Source organism: Poecile atricapillus, chromosome 35 (assembly GCF_030490865.1).
Source record: "Poecile atricapillus isolate bPoeAtr1 chromosome 35, bPoeAtr1.hap1, whole genome shotgun sequence".
Lineage (NCBI taxonomy): Eukaryota > Metazoa > Chordata > Aves > Passeriformes > Paridae > Poecile > Poecile atricapillus.
This window is the reverse complement of record NC_081283.1, coordinates 1812314-1834309: the sequence shown is the minus strand read 5'-3', so window position 1 is coordinate 1834309 and position 21996 is coordinate 1812314. Positions and strand designations below refer to the sequence as shown.

Here is a 21996-nt window from a genome sequence, read left to right as displayed (position 1 = left end):
CTCCGGGGGGCTCGCTGAGCTGCCATGGAGGGGACAGCCCGTGGAAACAAACAGCCAGAGGCGGTGGCTGCTCCTGCCCTCATTAAATCCCCCGTAACGAGCTCCGAGCCCTGCGGCCCTGCCGGGCTCGGGTCATTACGGCTGACAAGGAGCTGTCACAGTGGGAGACGTGGCCGTGTGTCCCCAGCCCCGCCACAGCCACTGGGGACCCCCGGGAGGGGCAGCTGCCCCCCAGCCCCGCTCCTGCCCTCCGAGCTCCCCGTGTTCCCCCCCGGGACCGGAGCACGGCCTTGGGGGGGGGGCGTGGGGACCCCGAGGCTCCCCCGACAGCACCTGGGGGAGAGGAAGAGGAAGGAGAGGGGGAAAGGAACAGATAGAAAAGGGGGAAAAGGGGGGAAAAAACGGGGAAAAAGGGAGTGGGACAGGAGCGCTGCCGAGCCTTGGGCCCCCCACTCCGAGCCCCTTTCCCAGGACCCTCCGGGACTTCGATCCCCCGTGGAGGAGGATGAGGAGCAGAACCCCCCCACTGCTCCCTCCTGCCCCTCAGGGACAGGATGAGGATCCCACCCCTCTCCAGCCCCTTAGGAAGAGGATGAGGAGCAGAACCCCCCCATCCCCAGCCCCCCGGCACAGATAAGGAGCCTCGGCGCTCCCCGGGGCGCGTTTAATCTGGGACAGGACAGTTATTGGATAAATACCATGAATATGGAAATTGCATTTATGCTGATTTATGGCCGGGGGGGCAGGTGGGGAGCGCAGACGCTTTAGTTTACTTTAATCCATTTATTTCCCTGCCTGGAGATGGAGAACAAGCTCCGAGCGCTGCATCTGCTGCTCCCTGTCCTCCGTGCGCCGCAGGAAGGGGGTGCAGGAGGGGGTGCCCCCACCCTCGCATCCCGGAGCTGCTCCCCCGGGATGATGTATGGATCTGGCACGAGACCGGTGGGATTTCAATTAATTCCTGAGCCTCGCAGACTCCTGACCTTTCATGGGATTCGGAGAGAAATGGAGGTGATTAATCTGGAGGTCAGGGGGGTTCCTCCAGCTGGATCCCTGTGTATTCCATGGGGTGGGATGGGGAACAACCCCTTCACCTGAGGAGGAGCAGGGAGATGCCGAGTGACCCCGCGCTGGGGGAGGGCAGCCAGGTCACAAACCAGGCTGGGAGCACCAGGAATGGGAAAACCAAGGGAAAATAGGAAAAAACAAACCCAAAAGTGTTCAGCAGACATAATATGGGAGGTGGAAAATCCCATCCCAGCCCTCTCCTCAGTTCATCCGCCGGGCGCCAGTGACTCCCCACCTCTGCCTGCCCCCCACATCCATCCGGAAAGCAGCGGGAGCTGCGATGTGAGGAGGGGGATGCACATGGAGGGGTTGGGGGGGGGGGGGCCGCTTCACCTCTTAATTCCCTATTAATTGCTGATCAATCCAATTAGCTCCTGGCTGGAATGAAGGGCGGCTGCTTGGCTGGGGCCAGCTCTCCCTCCCTCCCAAAACGTACCCTAAAATGCATCCCAAAATGCATCCCAAAAATGCATCCCACCCTGGCATCCCACCAGGAGCCAGCAGGGAAGGGGGCTGGGGGGTGGGAGGCTGATAGAAGGTGTTCTACCCAATTTTCCAGCTGACTCTAATTAAGTTGTTCTCTTCAGCTGTTAAATTAGCCAGAGCCCTCCCCCCTTCCCAGGGTGGTTCCCCCCCTTTCCCTCCCCACCGCCCAGATGCAGCAAATCAGCTGCTCCCCCCCCCCCCCGCCTTCCCCCCCCTCCCGCAGGGCTCCGCAAATAAATAAATAGACAATCCCGGGAAAATTAACCGTGTGAGGAGCCGCAAATGAGGTGGAAAATTTTAATGGTTCGGCATTTAAGGCTGTGTGACAGGAGGGGATGGAGGGAGGGAGGTCAGTCCCGAGGATTGCCCCCCTCTCACCCCACTTGGCACCCCCTCATTTCCATCGTTCTCGGAGCAGCAGCTCCGGTACTCGGGGTGCTGGGAATGGGGGGAGACCCCCAGTGTGGGGGGTCACACACCTGCTTCCCTCCCCCACCCCGGAGTTCCCTGTACCCCTCATTACCCCCCCGGCGGCCCCTCCCCGGTCCCGGCTCCACGGAGTGGGGGGGAATACGGGGACCCCTCCGCACCCCTCTCTTCCCTCCCCGTTCCCCCCCTCTCCCCTCCCCGTTCCCCCCCTCTCCCCTCCCCGTTCCCCCTCCCCCAATTCCGGTACCGGGCTGGGGCTGCCCCCGGATCCGCCCGCCAGGGGGCGCCGTTGCCTCCCCGCCTCATTTGCATATTTTTGCATACGGGCGCGCGCGCGGCGTGCCGGCAGCGCCCCCTAGCGGCGGAGCCGGGGAAGCCAGGCCACACCCACTCCTCAGGCCACGCCCACCCCGCCCGCCCGTCGCCGTGGTTACCGCTGACGTCACTGGGCCGTGACGTCACGGGGCGCAGCCCCCGCTCCGGGCGGCTGTTCCTGGCTCCGCGCCCGCCCCCGCCGCGCTCCAAGGTCTCGTCCTGTCCCCGGCACCGGCACCTGTCACCCGCCGCCCCTATTGGGGCCTCGCCGGGCCCCGCGCCAGCCCCGCCCCCCCGAGCCACGGGGCGGGGGGGTCCTGGTTCCGCCCCATCCCCTCCCACCGCCCGGGCCCCGCTGAGCCCCCGCGGGGGGGCACCGGCACCCCCACAGTGACCAGTGACCCCTCCATCGGGGGCCACCGGTACCCCCACAGTGACCAGTGACCCCTCCATCGAGAACTACTGGTACCCCCACAGTGACCAGTGACCAGTGACCCCTCCATCGGGGGCCACCGGCACCCCCACAGTGACCAGTGACCAGTGACCCCTCCATCGGGGGCCACTGGCACCCCCACAGTGACCAGTGACACCTCCATCGGGGGCCACTGGCACCCCCACAGTGACCAGTGATCCCTCTACCGTGGGCCACCAGCACCCCCACAGTGACCAGTGACCGGTCACCCCTCCAGCGGGGGCCACCAGCATCCCCAAAGTGACCAGTGACAACCCCACCTCCCTCCCAGTGATTCCCCCCACTGGCACCCCAACAGTGGCACCTCCCAAGGAGTCGTCGATGCCCCCACAGTGACCCCCCGGAGTGCCCCCACCCCATTAAATCCACACCGGAGAGTGGGGGGTGGGCACAGCCATGTATTGCCAAAACGCGGGAGCAGCAGGGAGGACCCCCCCGACCCTCCCCGCGGCACCCGGTGTCCCCCCACTCGGTCTGGGGGGGCTCCACAGCGAGTCTGGGGGTGCCCCCTGCTTGCACCCAGTGTCTCTGGAGGCACCAAAACCTCCCTTGGGGCACCTCCTGTCCCCCCATCCTGCCCCGCTCCTGGGGGACACCCCAGGGACCCCATTGCTGGAGGCAGCAGGAATGGGGGTGCCCTCCCCTGACCCCATACCTGTCCCGCAGCCAGGGCCCCTTGTCCCAACCCCAGGGTCCTTCTATTCCCCATCCCGAGGGTCCCCCGTCCCCATCCCGAGGGTGTCCCCGACCCCATCCCTGCCCTGCAGCCGTTCTCTCCGTCCCTGTCCCCATCCCCACCCCGCAGCCAGAGTCTCTCCGCCCCATCCCAGGGGTCTCCCCCCGCAGCCCCCCTCAGATCTCCTCCAGGAAGTCCACAGGGAACAGCCCCACTTTGCGGCCGGTGAAGACTTTGACGTAACCGTTCACCTCCTCCCCTTTCTGCACCACGATCTGTGGTTGACAGAGGATCCGGTGAGACCCCCGGGACCCCCCCAGAGCAGGGGGAACCCCAGCTGTGAAGGGCTCGGGGCTCTGATCCAAGGGGCTGGGGGAGCTGAGAAGCGGGGGGATGGGGATGTTGGTCGTGGGGTGCAGCTGTGATGGGGGGCTTGGAGGGGGTCCCCGGGTGCTGATGGGGGGCTTGGAGGGGGTCCCGTCTCACCTGATCCTTCTTGAGAGTGATCTGCCCGATCTCCCGGTTGCCCACGAAGGAACGCGTCACCTTGTGCACCCGCTCGCCTGCCCGCACCCGGATGATGAAGTTGGGAGGGAAATACCCGACTTTCTCACCGATCTTCCCCTGGAAGGAGGCGGTGGGGGAGTGCAAGGGGGGATTGGAGCCGCTCCGGGGGTCGCAGTTACCCCCTCCCCTCTCCAGGCTGGATCCCCACCCGGCAGGTTTGGGTTCCCAATCGAGCTCTCCCTCCCGCTGCGCTCCGGCCTTACCCGCCACCACTCCTCGTTGGAATCATCGACCACCGTGATCTTCTCCCCCGGCCTGGAAGGGAAGGAGGGGCTCTCTGAGGGGAGCAGGACCCCCAGCCATGGGACACCCCAAGGAAAATCCCTTTTCCTTCAGAATCAGCTCCTTGAGCCCCGTATCTGACACGGGACACACGCAGCCCGTGGGCTCAGGGACAGCAGGTCCTGCACAGGGCAGCTCAGCCTTGGGAAATCCACAGAACCACAACAAGCCAAACCCCAAAAGCCTTGGGAAAGAGCCCAGGACAAGGCTGGGAACTCACGGGAAGTCCAGGTCGTCCTTCTCCAGGGCTTTGAAGCGATAAAGCGCCACAAAATAGTGGGACTGCAGGAACCCCCCTGGCTGCGGCTTCTTGCTCTGCGGGGACACAGTGAGGTTTGCAGTCCCAGGGGCTGCAGACAGCCCTGAGGATCCCAGCAGGGAGATCCCACAGGCTCTGCTCAAGGCTTTGGGGTGCAGGGTGAGGATGAGGAGTACCTTGTCATCTGTTGGGCTCTTCTCAGCCTTCTTGTCCCCTTCAGAGGCACCTGGGAACGGGAGGAGGGGTCACACCTCTCCTGGTGGCGCCTCCTGAGGGTCTCCTCAGCCAACGTGGGGATGCAGCGAGAGCCCCAGGGTGGGGACATCATGAACTGGGGACCCTCTGTCTGCAGGGCAAACCCACCCTGGTGACACCCCCAAACACAGCTCCCTCCCTGTCCCATGGGCTGGGCCCCCCAGCCCTCAGCCCCGCGCTCACCACCCTCAGCTTTGCTCCCCACCGGCTTCGTGGCCTCCGGCTCCTCGTCCATCATTGCAGCCAGGGGCTGGAAGGCAGAGAGAGCTCTCAGAGGGTGCAGAATGGGGGGGGCTGGGGGGTTAGTGGGGTGCTGGCAGGATTTGATGAGAGCCCGACCCCACACTCACGTTCTTCTTGTCGTCCTGCCCCTTCTTGCGCTCCTTGTTGGCCATGATGACGCCCGTCCGCAGCGTCTCGAACACCGGGTCGCTCCTGTTTGCTGCGGGGGGCAGGGGAATGGTGAGGGGGGGTCAGGGATGGGACACGAGGGGTTGGGACACTCCGGGGGTGGGGATCAAGGACACGAGGGAATTACCGAGCTGGTCCTTGGTGCCCGCGTACTGCTGGTCGCTGTACAGGGGGGAGCTGTAGGCTCGGCGGAACCCGGGAGGCTGCGAGGAGAGAGGAGGGGTCGGAGCATCAGCCACCCCCCGGACCCACCTGTCAGAGCCGGGGGCACCCCGAGACGGGGATGACGAGGCTCCCCTCGGAGCCAGGAAATGACAGCGGTGGTGGCACCTGTGTCCTGCCGGGGGTGCCCGACCTGGGGACTGCAGCCGGGGGGTGACACTCACGATCTTGCCGAAGCAACGCTGCATCTCCACGTAGGACTGGCAGTGGTGGTGGATGTTGGTTTTGCAGTTCTTGCACCTCAGGCCAAATTTGTTGTTGACTGGCAGTCGGGGAGCGGGGGGAGGGTGGAAAGGAGAGGGAATGTGACACTGCAGCTGTGAAACGGCCGGGACAGAGCCCTGGGCAGCCTTGGCCCCCAGCCCTACCCGTGGCCCCCAGCCCTGCCCGTGGTCCCCAGCCCCCTCAGGACTCACGGACGATCATGCGGGCACAAACGTCACAGAATTTGGGCTTTTTGAAGTAATGATCTTTGAACTTGTGGGGTTTGTCATTAACAAGTTTCTCGGGTTCGGGAGGGGGCTCGGGCTCCTCCTCCTCTTCCTCCTCTTCTTCATCCTCATAGATGTAGTAGATGGGTCCCCCCGAGGGGCTGACCAGCTCCCCATTGGGCTGTGGCTCCGGCGCCGGCTCCTCCTTGGGCTTTCGCTGGAAAAGTTGCTTCAGCTTCTGCAGCTGCTGGGACAGAGGAGGACGGACGGTGTGTGGAGGTGTGGGGGAGGCAGGAGGGGAGAGACCCCCGGCTCCTCCCCCCAGAGACCCCCCCCCACAAGCGGGAGGAGACTCCAGGAATGCTCTGAAGATGGGGACCCTCCTCCCAGTCCCGTGAAGTCTCCACAAAAGAGGAAACTCTGATTCCTGAGCACCTCATGGATGTGGAGGCGCCAGGGAAATGCCCACCCAACACCCGGCTGGATCAGGGTCCCACCAGGTACCCCAGGCCTCCCAAAGCTTCCTGGGGCTGCGGCAGGATGATGATAGAGAGGGGGCTTCCCCCACCCACCCGAACTGCCCTGTGGGCACCCACTTACCCGGCTCTTGGCTTTCCCACCTGAAGCAGGTGAAGCTGGTGACTCCGGCACTTCCTTCTCCGTCATGCTGCGAGGGGAAGAGACACAGACGGCGTTGGCTGGGGCAGTTCCAGCTGCAGGAGCACGGCAGGGGCTGAAGGGGTCAGACGGTGGGCAGTGCCTCCCCTTCCCCTGCCCGTGCAGCAGCCCCGGTCCTGGCGAGGGCTGGTTCTGCCAGGGGCCGCTCCCACTGCCCGTCCTGCAGCCCCTGCCCCGGCCAGGGCTGGTTCTGGTTCTCGGAGAGCCCCAGGGCCAGGCTGGAGGAGGTCGGTGCCCAGCCCAGAGCGTGGCACATCCGCTGACCCAGGGATGCGGTGCCATGTGCTGGGATCCAGCCCCTGGGCTCTCCACACGTGCCCACCTTAGCCGGGACATCTCCATCTCACCGTCAAACTGCAAACGGTGCCGCTCTCGGCCCCTCAGATGAGCGCACGGGGGACACCGATGGGCATCATCCGGCTTTCGGCTGCCACGGGGGCAGGACCTGCTCCCGCATCCCCCAAACCATCCCGGTGCCGCCTTTGGCAGCCCTCCCCGCAGTGCTTCCACCCAAACCTCACTATTTTTGTGATACCCACGCTCCAAGCCCCTCCAACCCCCAGGAAAAGCACCGGGAAGCATCAATGGGAACGGGGAGCGCTGGGGTGAGGGGCACTGCGGGAATGGGGCACCCCGAGGCCCTGCAGCAGCGGGGGTGCCCAGGGTGGGCACGGCCACGCCAAGGAGGGGACACACGCGGGGCACTCACCCTGTGCTTGGAGCAGTCGCCGTGCGCTGAAGAAGCCCCCGAAGCGCGGCCGGTGCCGGGGCCCCTTTGGCCGCAGAGCCCCCAGCCCTCCGTGGTGGGCGCTCGGGGAGGGCGGCAGCCGCCCCGGTGCCGAGGCCAGCGGAGTGACAGGACACAGGGGGACGACAGCTGAGCGGTGCCGGGGGCTGACGCCGGGAAATTGGAGCCCCAGCGTGCGCCGGGCGGCAGCGGGCGGAGGAGCCACCGGCTATTTGCGTTGGTGGGTTGCTGGGCGTGCCAGGGGCCCCCCCAGCCTGGCCTGGGACAAAGAAGGAACCGGGCACGGCGAGGGCTCCAGGAATTGGGCACGCTGAGGGTTCCAGGAGCTGGGCACGCTGGAGGCTGCTGGGGGCTCGGTGGGCAGAGGGGCGGCAGTGGGGTCTCTCATGGGGTGGAGTGGCTGCCTCGCACCCTCTGGCACCAAATCCTGCTGCTGCAGGCTCCGCTGGGATGGTGGGAGCTGGGATCCCACTGCTGCCCGTGGCCAGGGACAGGGCCTTGGAGTTAATGGGCAGCCAGGAGTCCCTCGGGTCCCTGCCTGGCTGTGGGTGGCAGCGAGGTGGGAGCTGGCACAAGCCTGGGGTTGGAGCCCTCCCTTCCTGGCAGCTCTTACCTGTCTGGCCACACCTGCTCAGGAAGGTTGGGAGCATCCCACTGCTGCCAGAGGCTCTGGCTGTGCCACCCCAAATCCTGTCCCCACCTGCACCTGCCAGCTCCAGGTGCTGTTCCTGGCAGCAGGAATGTGATGTTTCCCAGCAGGACACACAGCTGGGGCTGCTCCACACCCTCATTCCTGCCCTGGAATTCCACAGCTGGATGGGGCTGGCAGCTGGGAGAAGAGGCCATGAACATCTGTCAGGGGAGTCCGGCCCCAATCCAAATGCTCCGATCCCAGCCTGGGATCCCCACTTTGGCACCCCATGGGATTACAGCCCTTGGAGATGCCAAGCTCGGGGGCAGGACTGGGCAGGATTGTCCCTTCTGCTGTCCCCTCACCCCACTGAGGCAGCACAGAGCCCCCAGCCCTGGTAGAGAACGGGAAGTTACATTCGAGTGATGAACAATTCTCCTTTTTTTTTTTTTTATTTAAAAACAACCCCCCCCAAATAAAATAAAACCAAAAATTCCCCCCCGCAAAATAATAATCCGATTAAATAAAATGTGCAGTGAACATACCAATCAACACCTGTATGTGCGGTCCAACACAGTGCTTAAACAAAACCATAGACACAGGGGAGGGGGGCGGGCACGGGCGTCACTCCAAAAATAATAATTAAAAAAAAAAAAAAAAATCAACTTCTTGTCTCTTAATTATGTTCATATAAATATATCAAGGAAGGAGGGCCAGAGGAAGGGAGGGCAGGAGGAGAAGAGGCCCAGGGGAGTGGCCGGTGCCCACGGGAGCCCTACTGGGAGCTCGCCCGCTCCAGCACCCGCAGGTCGTAGTTCTTTTTGGCCACGCGCAGTTTGAAGCGGCTGAGGGAGTTGTTGAGGCGGAGGGAGGCGTTTTGGGCAGCCAGGGGGCTGGGGAACACGGCCACGATGGTGTATAAGGCAGCGAGGTCACTGTGCCTGCCGTTCTCCGGAGTCCCGCTGTTGTCCCCGCCGCCTCCGTCCCCGCGGCGCCCCTGAGTCTCTTTGAGCCACTGGATTTTGGCACCGGCCATGGCGAGCTGGGTGAAGAGCTTGTCGGCCTCTGTCCGTGTGATGCCCTCGGGCAGGTCTGTCACCTCCAGCACCCGGCCCAGCACTGCAGGGAAGGAGCTGCTGTCACCGGCCGGTGCCCGGTGCCCCGTGAGCCTCCCCGGCTCCGGGCTGGAGCACCGACCCCTCCTGGGCCCAGGAACTCTGTGCAGTGCCAGGCTGCACCCACAGCAGGAGTCTACTCCTCTAAGTCTGGCACTTCCCTCCAAAGCTCCCCTACCTGCTCCCTGGAATGCCCCATCCCAATCCCTCCTGTGCCCACGCGCTGGCTCTGCTCAGGAGGAGATGCAGGTTATTTCCCAGTGTTATTTCCCAGTGTTATTTCCCAGTGTTATTTCCCAGTGTTATTTCCCAGTGTTATTTCCCAGTGTTATTTCCCAGCGTTATTTCCCAGTGTTATTTCCCAATGTTATTTCCCAGTGTTATTTCCCAGTGTTATTTCCCAGTGTTATTTCCCAGTGTTATTTCCCAGTGTTATTTCCCAGTGTTATTTCCCAGTGTTACTTCCCAGTGTTATTTCCCAATGTTATTTCCCAGTGTTATTTCCCAGTGTAGCAGTATTCCCCACCAAGTCCTCCTGGTGTCCTTTGGATATCTGGGCACTTCAGGCTTTCCCAGGGGGTTCTGCCCTGTTTTCCTACCCCAAACCTCAAGTACCAGGACTGGGAACCAACCCCACGCTCCCACCCTGACTCTGGGAGGGAGAATGGCTGCACCCATGGAGGATGGTGGCACTGGGTGTGTCCTGCCTGGTGGTCCCCAAATCCCTCTGCAGCTCCTGGCCCTGGCCTGGTGGTCCCCAAATCCCTCTGCAGCTCCCAGCTCCAGCCCTGTGGTACCTGAATCCCTCTGCAGCTCCTGGCCCTGACCTCTGCTCCTGCCCCTGTGGTCCCCAAATCTCTCTGCAGCTCCTGGCTCTCTCCTATCCCTGTCTGGTGGCCCCCAAATCTCTCTGCAGCTCCCAGTTCCTGCCCAGTGGTCCCCAAATCCCTCTGCAGCTCCTGGCCCCTGCCTGGTGATACCCAAATCTCTGTGCAGTTCCTGGCTCCAGTTCCTGCCCAGTGGTCCCCAAATCTCTCTGCAGCTCCCAGCTCCTGCCTGGTGGTCCCCAAATCTCTCTGCAGCTCCCAGCTCCTGCCTGGTGGTACCCGAACCCCTCTGCAGCTCCTGGCTCCAGCCCTGGCTCTGGGCTTAGCAGAGCTGCTGCAGGGATTCTTTGCTAATATTAACGTGGCACGTCCAGACCATGCCAGGGGAAGGAGGGGGGCAGGCAGCTCTTAAAGGGCTCCTGCAACCAGCTGCTGGTGGTGGTGACACTGAGGTGACACGGGGGACAAGCCTGAGGTCTCCAGAGGGTCAGTGAGGGCTGCTCCATCCAAGCTGTGGGTCCCTCCCTTCCCAGGGACCCAGTGGAGACATCCTGGACATGGGTGGAGAGAAATGATTCACTGGAACCCTCATCAGCCCTTGCAGCCACCCTGGGAGATCCCAAATCAAAGATGAGGCTCTGAAGCTGCAGGCCCCATGGGAAAGGGAAGCATGGGTGGGAAGAGTGACTTGGGAAAGCAGTGGTGGGAATGACATCTAAGAGTCTGGACACTCACTTTCTGCTGATAAAGAGGAATAAAATCCCAGTTCTTCCAGCTCCACCTGCTCCATCATTTCCACTCTCTGGGAGGCAGGAATACACCCAGGTGTCCTCCTCAGAGGTTTTACTCCCTGTTCACCCACCTCCCTCGGGCACAGAGGGCTGGATCTGCTGCATCCCCAGCCTGGACTCACCTGGGCTGGGGGGTGTTTGTGGGTGTGGGGAGGAGGGACTGGCAGGAACCACTCTCCAAAACCAGCACAGGGTTCTGTGGGATGCTGCTGTGGGCAGGGATGGCACCTGGAGTCTCCAACACCTGTTTGTGGGGACATCAGAGGGCAAAGGAACTCGAGGGGGGTCACTTGCCTACGTCACTTGTCCCCAGGTCGGTGGACGCTGATTTCAGGGCCTGTCTCTTGCTCCGGTTTCCGTGTTTCATTCCAGTCTGCCCCTTGAAGGAGACAAAGGGAACTGTGTCACCTCAGGGGACACTGTGGCTTCACGGTGCCCACAGAGGGGCCGGGGAAGGGACACCTGGCCCGGCTGTACCTGGTGTCCTGTGTAGCTGGGCTGGTTGTGGAGCAGCGGCGGGGGACACAGGGACAGGTTGTACTGCAGAGGTTGGCCCAGCAGCGAGTACCTCCCATCACCTGCACGAGGAGCATGAATTTGTGGGGATCCCAGGAAACCTCACAGCATTCCCAGCCCTGGGAATTCCCACACACCTTCCTTCCCCTTACCTTGTGCTGGGCCCATGGGCCGGGGGAACTGTGTGAGGACGGGGAGGGGGCTCAGCCCCGTGCACACACTGTTGAGGTTGGTGACGGGCGACGGCGTCGGGGACTGGGTGGGGGACGTGATGGGGCTGTTCAGCTGGGTGCTGGCCTGGGGGAGGGACAGTGTCAGACACCCCCAGTGATTGTGACCGCTCCCACACCCCTGTGAGACCCCCCAGCTGTCACCCAGCCCACCCCAGGGCTGAGCTGCCTCCTCCCCGTCCCTCCCAGTCCCCCCAGTACCTGAGCACTGGTGTCGGGGTTGTAGAGGTCTCCTGGCTTCTGCCCCCGCTGCTCCAGGCTGTAGTACTTACAGTGGCTCCACTGCACCACGGGGGGGTTTTGGGGGGCCTGGGGGCCGTTGGGGACATTCAGCTGCATCACCACCACACCAGGGCCTGACGGGGACACCCCTGGGGACAGACACAGGCGTGTATGGCCCAGGCTCTGCTGCTGTGGGACACAGGAGGGCCTGTCCCTCCCCCACAATCCCACTCTGGACTCTCCTGTGCCACTCGTGACTTTCACAAGCTGGAAAAAACCCCACCAGGACCCTCTGGGGATTCCTCTCTAACAGCAAAGGTTACATCTGGGGGTGATGATGTTTAATCCAGGAGAAATGGGAGCACAGGGGCCAAGCTGACAGACGGCAGCTCAGTGACCTCTCTGAGCATCTCCACAAAACTCCAGGCAAAGGCTCCAAGCACAAATCCAGGAACAATACTCCAGCATCCCAGCTCAGATCCTGCAGCTCACCAGGTCCAGACCTCCATCATCCCAGCTCAGATCCTGCATCAGCTCACCAGTTCCCAGCTCACTCCCAGCAGCTGTGCCAGGGAGCAGGAATCCCCAGCCTCCCCACCTGCAGTTCTTCCTGCTCCCACCAATCCACAGCCCACCCAGCTCCCACCACGGCAGGGAGATGCCAGGCACGAGCCACATCCTGCTCATTCCCTGTGGCACTCCCAGTCTAAGGAATCCCCTTGCACAGAAGCTGCCAGACTTGGCTGGGAAGGGGCAGCTCTCAGCCTGTGATCCAAACCCGATCCCACCCCCGGAGTCAATGCCAGCCCTGCCCATGGCCCCCCATACCTGAATACTGCTGCTGCATCTGGGGGGGGCTGCAGGGCGCTGGGGACTGCGGCATCTGGTACTGCTCAGAGCCAGGAGGCTGCAGGAACCCCACGGATGGGCTGAGGAGCAGAGAGGGCTCAGGTGAGGATGGGGATGGGGAGGAAGAGCTGGGGCACCTGCACAGGTTATTCCCAGCTCCCTCTTTACTGGGATGGCTGGACACACAAGGAGCCTCTGGAGAGGGCTGGGCACACAGGAGCTTGACATGCTGGTGCTCAGGAAGTCCTGACCGAGGGAGCCAGGAATGGCCAAGCTCAGGGAGGAGCAGCACTTGTGGTACCCACCCACCTCCAGCCACAGGAGCAGGGTGCTCCACGCTCACAGCAGGATCACCATGGAACCACCACAGAGTGGACTCTCCCAAGTTGGAAGGGACCAACAAGGATCATCAAGGCTGACTCCTGGCCTTGACAGGACACCCCCAAAGCCCCCACTGTGGGCACAGCACCCCTTTCTCCCCCAGGCAGGCCAGAGCCACCAGAGCTTTACCTGTTGCCATTCTGCTGGGCAGTGGGGATGACACTGTAGTAGATGGGGACCCCTCCAGCCTGGAGCCCCCCCTGCACAGACTGGCTGGCTGGCACAAGCACTGGCTGCTGGAAGGGCTGCTGGACCACATTCTGGGACTCACTGGCCATGGGAACCTGGGCAGGGAGGAAAGCAGCAGGTAACAGGTAACAGAGCAGGGGAAATTGGCCCAAGGAGACACCAGCAAAGTAAACAGATTCCAGGTGCTTTTTTCTTACAGCCCAGAGCAACCTCAGCCAGGCACAGCCCCTCCCAGAGATCCTCCCAGTCCTCCTCCTCCAGATGTGTTCCACACATCCCCACATGGATGTGCCCTCCCCAGGCTGGCAGGCAAGCCCTGTGAGCAAATTCCCACCTCTGGCTCCATCCCTGAGGCACATCCTGCCCAGCCCAGGCCCCCTCCCAGCACCCCACCCTGGGGAGCAGCAGATGCCCACCTGGTACGAAGGCAGCGGCGTGTACTGGACCATCAGACCTTGCATCTGGCTCCCCATCCCACTCCTCTGGCTGCTGAGGAGCCCAGGGGGCTGTGCCTGCTGCACCCCCATCACGCTCTGCATCTGGCCCCCCATGTTGTTCCTCTGGCTGTTGAGGAGCCCGGGGGGCTGCGCCTGCTGCACCCCCACCACACCTTGGTATGTTTGCTGCTGGTTGGACATCATTGGCTGTAAACCTGCCAGAACAGGGGTTCAATGGAGCAGCTTCCCAGCTGGACACAGGAAACAGCCCCAGATTTAGGATTTAGGGAATCAAATCCTGCCTCTGTCCCCACCTCCTGCTAAAGAGTGGGGAAAGGGCTTCCCTTAGAGCAGATGTAAACACACCCAAGGGAAGCTCCTGGTTTTAAATTCCCCTGGCAGCCCCTCAGTGGGGCTTAAATCCACCTCATCCCCTCCCCCAGCAAGCTCAGAGGAGAGGGAGGGGAAGGACACAACAGCCTCTGCAGACAGAGGCACCCCAACTTCCCAGCTAAGAGGCAGATCCAGCAAAGAATGGGAGACAGGGAAGAGCGACCTGGCCCCAGACAACGCACGGGAGATCTCTGGAGCCAACAAAAGCAGCTGGAAAGGGAAAGCTGCCCCTTCCCCCCTTTACACCCCCTTACCTGGCTGCTGGGACTGCTGGGGGAGCTGCTGGGGGCGCTGGGAGCTGTAGGCCACTGGGTGACTGAGGGGTCGGTATTGCTGGCTGGAGTTCGGGTACTGCCCGGGGGAGTAGTAAGAAACCTGAATCTATCAGGGGCAAGAAAACGCAGTGGTGAGAACACAGGAGGGAGCAGGACCAAGAAAGCTGGTCCCCCAGGACCAGTTTTCTCTCTCACCTGGCCTGGCTTCTGCCGAAGGGAACCACCCAGGGCTTTGGCTCTGGCCAGCTGATGGCTCCTCGGGGAACCGCAGCCCCTTCCCGCGCCTCCCAGCCTCCTCATCCAAGCCTTTCCCAGCACACAGTGCAAGAGCACAGTAGGCACAACTCTCCTCACAGCTCAGGGGACAATCCTAGAGGTCATAAAGCCCTGCAGGACCCCAAAGAGAGCTTAGAGGTGTCAGCCCTGAGTCCGGCCACTATTCCCTCCCCCACTGCTGAGAGCCAGGAGTGGCCCAGGGGGGTCCCAGGAAAGAGCCTCGTGGGCTCTGAGGGACACGGGGATCATCCTGTGCCTAACAGGGGAGTGTGAGACCCAGAGCCTGGACCCCTGTGGGTGGATCCATCACCAACTAGCAGCAGAAAAAGAGGGACCCACTCCCCAGCAGCCCCAGGCCTGCCAGCTCTGGGGATGTCCCCTCGTGTCCTTACTTGCTGGGGAGGCTGAATGTAGCCCTGGGGCTGCAGCACCTGCTGAGTGGGGGCCGTGTGCCCCGAGGCCGAGTAGCTGGAGGTGGGAATGGGCTGCCCAGGGGTTGCCATGATGAATCCTGTCTGCTGAGGGTGCTGGGAAATGAGGGATGACTGGAACATCGCCGAGGAAGGATCTGGGGCTTCTGTCGAGCCCTGTCGGCTGAGGCTGATCTGCCCGAAGGGGCTGCTGAGCTCGTCGGCCTGGAGTGGGATAAGGGGAAGGATGGAGGAGGACAGAACATGGGACAACAGCAGGTAGGACACAGCTCTGCTGGTAAATGCAGACCCCTTCTCTCTGCTCTGGGAGAAGCTCCCCCAGAAAGGCCCCCACACATGAGCCACAGACCCAGAGCGGGACAGGGGGACATGCGAGCTGAGGGGGCCAAATGCTCAGCAGATGTTGGGGACACGTGGGGTCCCACGCAGGCAGGGGTGACTCCAGCCCAGCAGCCACATCCCACAGGGGACACCATTCCCAAAAGATCCCCCTGGAGACAACACAGAGGCTTGGCTGAGCCCACGGGGCAGCCACAGACCCCAGCACTGAGCACAAGCATTGCTGGGGAGCTCTGGGCTTGGAATTTGCTCTTCCCAGGCTCTTTCCAAGACCACCACTCCAGCAGCGGTGGTCCCATGGCCTCAGGCATCGCAGAGCTCCGTGAATCCCAACCCCAGGGGGGTCAGTGTCTGGGACATACCTGATCAGCACAAGCTCACACAACACAAACACAGCACAGAGCACAACAGACAGTGCAGAAGAGGAACTGGGGTTTATACCAGGTTGTACTGCTGGGGTGGAGAGACTGGCAAGAGGACTTGGGGGCAGGAGCTTGGAGAGTACGGAACAGGCTGCAGCGCCGGGACCGGCTACGACCAGCGGAGAAGGGAATGGAGAGAGATCCGGGGCAAGGAAAGGGAGGGAAGGAGGGCAGGCAGGAAGGAGAAGGAAGGAAAAGGAAGGAAAAGGAAGGAAAAGGAAGGAAAAGGAAGGAAAAGGAAGGAAAAGGAAGGAAAAGGAAGGAAAAGGAAGGAAAAGGAAGGAAAAGGAAGGAAAAGGAAGGAGAGAAAGAAGGAACAACAAGGTTAGTCAAGTGAGCCAACTGCAAACACAGAGGGGCGTTGCAGGGGGTTGGGAAGCACAGAAACCATTCCAGGGCAGCATCCATCCCATCAGACACAGCCCAGCCAGAGGCTCTGCAGAGCTGGGGAGGAGTGACCTGCCCCAAAGCAGCTCTTGCCTGGCAGGAAGAGTGACACGAGTTCAGCAGGGCCAGCAGCAGCAGGAGAGCCACATCTCCCAGCACGTGTCTCTCCTGTTTCCAGCATTCCAAGTGCTCCTTGGCCACTCCTGTACTCCCACCTTCCACAGGGACCCCTGCTTTGTCACCTGCTTTATGACAGCCCCTCACTAAAACCCACACATTGTGCTTTGGGCACTGACCCAGGGACAGTCAGTGCTGGATGGGGGGTTTGATCCTTTGATTTGACCTTTGGTGACATAGAAGGGACATGGGGATGGTGCATCTCCAGACCCTTCACCAACAAACACCTGAAATCAGTTTTTCCAGGATCTAAACCTTTGGATGAGACAGTCAAAGATACAAACTGAAACCCCAACACAATCCAGTGATCCTGCATGAGATCCCACCCAGGCACTCTGCTATTCCAGCCCCAGGAAGATAGCTCATCTCTCAAGTCTCAGAATCCTCCACAAACAGATCCACAACCCTGGAGCGACTCCAGGGCCCAAGAACTACCAGCTCCCCCCTCTCCTGCAGCTGGGAACAGCCAGCAAGCAGCTGCTCCTGTACCTGCAGTAAAAGCTTTTCCAGAAGGTTCTTCCTTTCTCTCAGTCCAGTCTAGTGAAAACACTGAGAGTCATGGAACAGCCCAGATTGGAAGGAGGAACCTCAGAACACCTGGTCCAACTTTCCATGGGAAAAGGGAGCCTTGGTCTGATTATCCAGCAACCTCCCTGCCCTGTTGCATCTTGAACCCCTCCAGTGTAACAACAAAGTGATGCCAAAGGATCCCTGGGCAGGCTGAGATCCAGCACCACCGTGGGACAGGAAGGTGCCATGGATGCCCCCACACCACCACAATTTTCACCCCAAACCCTGCACTGGGATGGCTCCCACCCCATCCCCACTCCTGCAGCAGGACAGGGCTGGGCTGAGGTTGGTCACAGCCTCAGGAGCAGAACGAGGACACAGCAATGTCATGGAGGGTTCCAGCCCTGGAAACAGCCCAGCAGGCTGTGGGACATGGAACATCCCTCGGCTTTAACTCAGGGAGGGATGGTCTGGAGCACACACCCAGCATTCCCCCAGGATTTCAGCTCAGTCCTGGGCAGCTCAAATCCAACACACATTCAGGATGGTCCTGAGGGGAACTGCTTCCAGACTGCCACTCATCCAAGGGCTACAGACCCTTTTCCAGGGGGCTGCTGGCCAGCAGAGCTGGGAAGGTGGGATATCCCCCAGAACCACTCAGGAACACCAAAGCCCAACCTTCTCCTGCTCTGCCACAGAGGGACAGCGAGTGTGGGGACCCCCAAAGCCAAGTGTGAGCCCAGAGCACCCCGGGATTGTTCTGGCCCTGCCTCCCCCCTAGCTGTGCCCTGTGGGACTCACCTGGGACATCATGGGGCTGCTCATGGCCGGCTGCTGCTGGGCTGGGGGGAGGCCGGGGGCTGCCGGGGGCGGCTGCGGGGGCGGCTGCGGGGCCGTGCAGGGCAGGAGGCCACGGCTGGGCTGCGAGGATGGGGACTGGCTGCAGGCCTCAGGGGCACCTAGCACCAAACCTGGAACAGAGACAGGCATGGAGGGCTGGGATCCAGGAGAAGAGGGGAGGGCAGGGGGGGATCCTGTCACCGCTGGAGCTTCTGTGGGGACAACAGGCACAGTTTGTCTCTGCTCATGGCAAAGAGAGATGCTGACACTTCAGGTGGTTGTAACTCCCCCCTCTCCCTGGCCAGGTGCTCACACTGACCCTCCAAAGCTGATCCTGGGATCTCCTCCTCTGCCTCACACAAAGGAACAGGAATCTGGCTGCCAACAGCAGCAGAGGTGGAGGCTCCTCACAGGGATCCCAATAACATCTGCGCCAGCTCAGGGCCATGAGAGTCTGTGGGACGGAGCTGGAGCTGCTCCCAGCCCCACCTGGACACCAACACTGTCATGACCTGCCCAGAGCAGAGGGGAGTGGGGGGATCCCATTCCACAGGCTCACAGAGCCCCTTTTCTGCCAGGAAAAGGCTGGGAGATGGCAGCCAATCCCTTCCCATGGCAGAAAAGGCTGGGAAGGAGCACGATCCACACTGCTGGCACCCAGCTGGGAAGTGTCTCCTCAGTATTCTGGTCTTACTTCCAGAAATAAAAGGGTTGTGCAACTATTGCTCAATGCCCAGTAGCTGCTGTTTAACCAATTCTGCCTCTGATCTCCCACATTTCCACAGCTGATCTCCAGGGATTCTGCTGAGGAGCTCTGACAGCAGCCACACACTGCAAAGGAGGGAATATTCCACTGCCAGCTGCTGGATGGGAAAAGAGCCCCTGAGTCCTAAGCACTTCCACCCCCATGGAATAAACATGAGGATATGGAAGAAGGTGGGCTTGGTGTTTTTTCCCCTCAAGTGATAATTCCTTTGCATTTTTTTTCCCCCTTTCTCCCAAGATGTTTCTAATCACTTGCCATTACATAAAGCCTGGAAAGCAACTGTTCTGATCCCAGGAGGGACCTGGAGGGAAAATTACAGGAAGAGCCAAAAAGCAGCTTCTCTCTCACTCTGCTCAGCACATGCTGGGACAGATCTTCAAGTGCTCCCAGCACTCCATGAATCAATCCTGGAGGTGGCTGCAACTCCCAGAGTGAGCACAGGGCTGGGGATGGGAACAGGATCCCAGGAGGCACCGTGGGCACCTCTAAACTGGGAGATGAAGGTGTGGTTTCAAAGCCAGGCTGGCAGCTGGAATCCAGCCCTGAAAGGCTTCTTGTTCCTGCCTACAGACACCAATGTGCCTCTGCTGCCCACAAAAGTGATGGTTCTCAAGGGTTTGGGACTGACCAGTGGGAAAACACCAGGTTCTGCTCACTGATACCACAGAGCTACCCCACAGCTCCTCAGCTGTGATTAAATGGGAGCAGAACCTGGGCTGCCTCCTCCACAAACACCTTTTGGGTGTTTCAGCCAAGGTTGAAAAGAAAGGATTCTGCTCCTCCCTGACTGAGGGGAGGATGTGCCCACCTGGCACACACATCCCTTGGGAAGCTGCTGCCAGAACAGGACCCCTGTAACTCCCTGGGGGAACGTCCCGTGCTCTGTGGTACCAGGATGGACAAGGAGGGACTGAGCTGAAGCAGCAGAGACATTAAGGATCCCAATTCCCTTTGGCTTCAGCCAAATTCCCCTTGGCTGCCAGCAGCTCTGGAGCTCAAGCCTCCTGTTTGCTCCCAGCACTTCAGTGAATCACTGAGAGAACATCATGGGCAGATCCCAATTAGAGAGACCTTGACAAGGTAACTGCATGTCTGATGAGACTAATGGGTGACACTTTTCCTGGCCCTCCTCCTTGGAAAGCAAGACAATGCCAGGAGGTTCATCCTGAGGATCCTCAGGGTGGGGAGAGATTTTGGGAGCAGAAGGGAATGGCAACACAACTTGAGAAGAGAGAAAACAACACAAACTGGGAGTTCGAGCTGCAGGGGCTGGGAGCAAACTCTGGCCTCAGGTGACTCTGCTGAAGGGATGGGAGAGGTGATGGTGAGTTCTGAAGAAGTGGGTGATGAACCAGGTGACACAACCAGATGGCACATCCACGCCAGGGTACTGAAATTCTGGTGCCACCCATGTCCTGTTTCAACCAGAGCAACACAAGCCCCAGCTCCCCAACCCAAAACTCTCTGCCAGGTGTCCTTTGGCATGAAAAGAGCTCCAAGTTCCTCAGCCCCAAAACTCTCTGCCAGTGTCTTTTGACAGAGAAAGAGCTCCAAGTTCCTCAGCCCCAAAACCATCTGCCAGGTGTCCTTTGGCAGGGAAAGAGCTCCAAGTTCCTCAGCCCCAAAACTCTCTGCCAGTGTCCTCTGACAGAGAAAGAACTCCAAGTTCCTCAGCCCCAAAACTCTCTGCCAGGTGTCCTTTGGCAGAGAAGGAACTCCAAGTTCCTCAGCCCCAAAACTCTCTGCCAGTGTCCTTTGGCATGAAAAGAGCTCCAAGTTCCTCACCCCCAAAACTCTCTGCCAGGTGTCCTTTGGCATGAAAAGAGCTCCAAGTTCCTCAGCCCCAAAACTCTCTGCCAGTGTTCTTTGGCATGGAAAGAGCTCCAAGTTCCTCACCCCCAAAACTCTCTGCCAGGTATCCTTTGACAGAGAAAGAACTCCAAGTTCCTCAGCCCCAAAACTCTCTGCCAGTGTCCTTTGACAGAGAAAGAGCTCCAAGTTCCTCAGCCCCAAAACTCTCTGCCAGTGTCCTTTGGCATGAAAAGAACTCCAAGTTCCTCAGCCCCAAAACTCTCTGCCAGTGTCCTTTGGCAGGAAAAGAGCTCCAAGTTCCTCAGCCCCAAAACCATCTGCCAGGTGTCCTTTGGCATGAAAAGAGCTCCAAGTACCTCAGCCCCAAAAGTCTCTGCCAGTGTCCTTTGGCATGAAAAGAACTCCAAGTTCCTCAGCCCCAAAACTCTCTGCCAGTGTCCTCTGACAGAGAAAGAACTCCAAGTTCCTCAGCCCCAAAACTCTGCCAGGTGTCCTTTGGCAGAGAAAGAGCTCCAAGTTCCTCAGCCCCAAAACTCTCTGCCAGTGTCCTTTGGCAGAGAAAGAGCTCCAAGTTCCTCACCCCCAAAACTCTCTACCAGTGTCCTCTGACAGAGAAAGAACTCCAAGTTCCTCAGCCCCAAAACTCTCTGCCAGTGTCCTTTGGCAGAGAAGGAACTCCAAGTTCCTCAGCCCCAAATCTGCCATTCAGGTGTCCTTTGGCACCTGCCTGGAAGCAGCACGGTACCTGCCCGTGATGTCCTGCTGGCCGTGCTGCCCTTGCTGCTGCCGACGCTGTCCCCGCGGGTCAGGATGGAGATGCCACTGAAGCTGCTGGCTTTGGTGACAGGTGGCCTCAGGTTGCGGATGGAGCCGTCTGAGTCTGTGCTGCTCCAGGGCCGCGGCTCCAGGGATTTGATCTCGCTCTCGGTGCTGCTCTGGCGGCTGCCCGAGGCCCGGCTCAGCCCGTCCCGGTTGCCCCTGCAGAGAGCAGAGGAGTCAAACTGGGCTCTGGTGAAGGGACAGTGGCAGAGCTGCTGGTGCTGCACCCAGGGCAGGGTGCTGGGGACAGTCAGCATCTGGGTTTGGGACCTTTTTGCAGGGTGTGGGGAGAGTCTGACAGCAAAAACCTCGCCGAGGCACAGCTTTTTGTGCTGACCCAGCCACTGTGGTGACAGCCAGCTCCTGGCCCCTTCCTCAGCCTGGGAGAGACCCCAGCAGGGTCAGAAAAAGATCCTGTGCTGAAGATCTCCCTGTCTCAGAACAGGGAGCTTTTAAAGGTCTGGAGACAAGGCTGATGGAGATCTTGGAGACCATGTCCCACTCCAACCCTGCTGAGGATTTCTGCCCAGCTGGGCCTGTTCACCCGAAGTTGTGGCTGTCCCATCCCTGGAAGCGTCCAAGGCCAGGTCAGACAGGGCTTGGAGCAACCTGGGATAGGGGAAGGTGTCTCTGCCCAAGGCAGGGAGGTGGAAAGGGATGAGTTTTAAAGTCCCTTGCAACCCAAACCATCCCAGGATTCTGGAATATCGCTGCTCCCAGAGCTGTGCCTCCCTCAGCCTAGGCCAGCTCTGGCCACAGCAGGACTTTATGGGATATCAGCACATCACCCCAAGCAGTGAGCCTGGTTTATCAGCCCAGTTAAGGGCAGAGGGCTGGGAATGGGTTCCTGGGCTTTCCCTGGGGAAGGATGGTGAGGAAGAGCTGCTGAGCTTGGCTCAGAAAAAAAGAGGCTTGGAAGGAACTCCTGAGGTGATGTCCTGGGCTGCTGGCAGCATGTGGGGGCCAAAAATGCATCTCTTGGAAAAGCAGCACAATGGTTACATGCCTAGAGAGCTCAAAATCCTCCTGAGGCCCTCTCCCCTCTCTCAGCCATTGGAACCC

The 21996-nt window shown here is 60.6% G+C and overlaps 2 protein-coding genes across 10 annotated transcripts in view; both read right to left on the bottom strand.

Annotated features, from left to right (window-relative positions):
• Window positions 1-3148: 3148 nt before the first annotated feature.
• On the bottom strand, window positions 3149-7964 carry STAC3 (SH3 and cysteine rich domain 3). 5 transcript variants are annotated; one of them, XM_058861023.1, is made up of 13 exons: window positions 7913-7964; window positions 7261-7558; window positions 6474-6540; window positions 5859-6120; window positions 5607-5704; window positions 5348-5423; window positions 5160-5251; window positions 4993-5059; window positions 4731-4780; window positions 4516-4610; window positions 4217-4268; window positions 3933-4070; window positions 3149-3721 (listed from the first exon to the last, which is right to left on the bottom strand). In XM_058861023.1, the coding sequence occupies exons 1-13, from the start codon at window positions 7947-7949 to the stop codon at window positions 3623-3625; spliced, it is 1431 nt and encodes a 476-aa protein (XP_058717006.1). In that variant the 5' UTR covers window positions 7950-7964; the 3' UTR covers window positions 3149-3622. The 5 variants fall into 5 exon arrangements, with proteins under 5 accessions (XP_058717006.1, XP_058717004.1, XP_058717005.1 ...); XM_058861021.1 differs by having other exon boundaries at window positions 7261-7964; XM_058861022.1 differs by having other exon boundaries at window positions 5859-6117; window positions 7261-7964.
• A 419-nt stretch (window positions 7965-8383) lies between these two features.
• Window positions 8384-21996, bottom strand: part of R3HDM2 (R3H domain containing 2) — a 40784-nt gene continuing 27171 nt past the window's right edge. For 4 of the 5 annotated variants that reach the window (XM_058861010.1, XM_058861009.1, XM_058861013.1 and 1 more), the window contains exons 12-24: window positions 20861-21093; window positions 17499-17668; window positions 15643-15732; window positions 14824-15066; window positions 14135-14261; window positions 13467-13702; window positions 12991-13145; window positions 12460-12560; window positions 11611-11780; window positions 11332-11476; window positions 11141-11241; window positions 10958-11042; window positions 8384-9049 (exon numbers count right to left, since the gene is read on the bottom strand). In XM_058861010.1, the coding sequence (XP_058716993.1) occupies window positions 8706-9049; window positions 10958-11042; window positions 11141-11241; window positions 11332-11476; window positions 11611-11780; window positions 12460-12560; window positions 12991-13145; window positions 13467-13702; window positions 14135-14261; window positions 14824-15066; window positions 15643-15732; window positions 17499-17668; window positions 20861-21093 (2200 nt within the window). In that variant the 3' untranslated portion in view covers window positions 8384-8705. The remainder of the gene's footprint in view (window positions 9050-10957; window positions 11043-11140; window positions 11242-11331; window positions 11477-11610; window positions 11781-12459; window positions 12561-12990; window positions 13146-13466; window positions 13703-14134; window positions 14262-14823; window positions 15067-15642; window positions 15733-17498; window positions 17669-20860; window positions 21094-21996) is intronic. The other variant, XM_058861011.1, reaches the window with a different exon arrangement.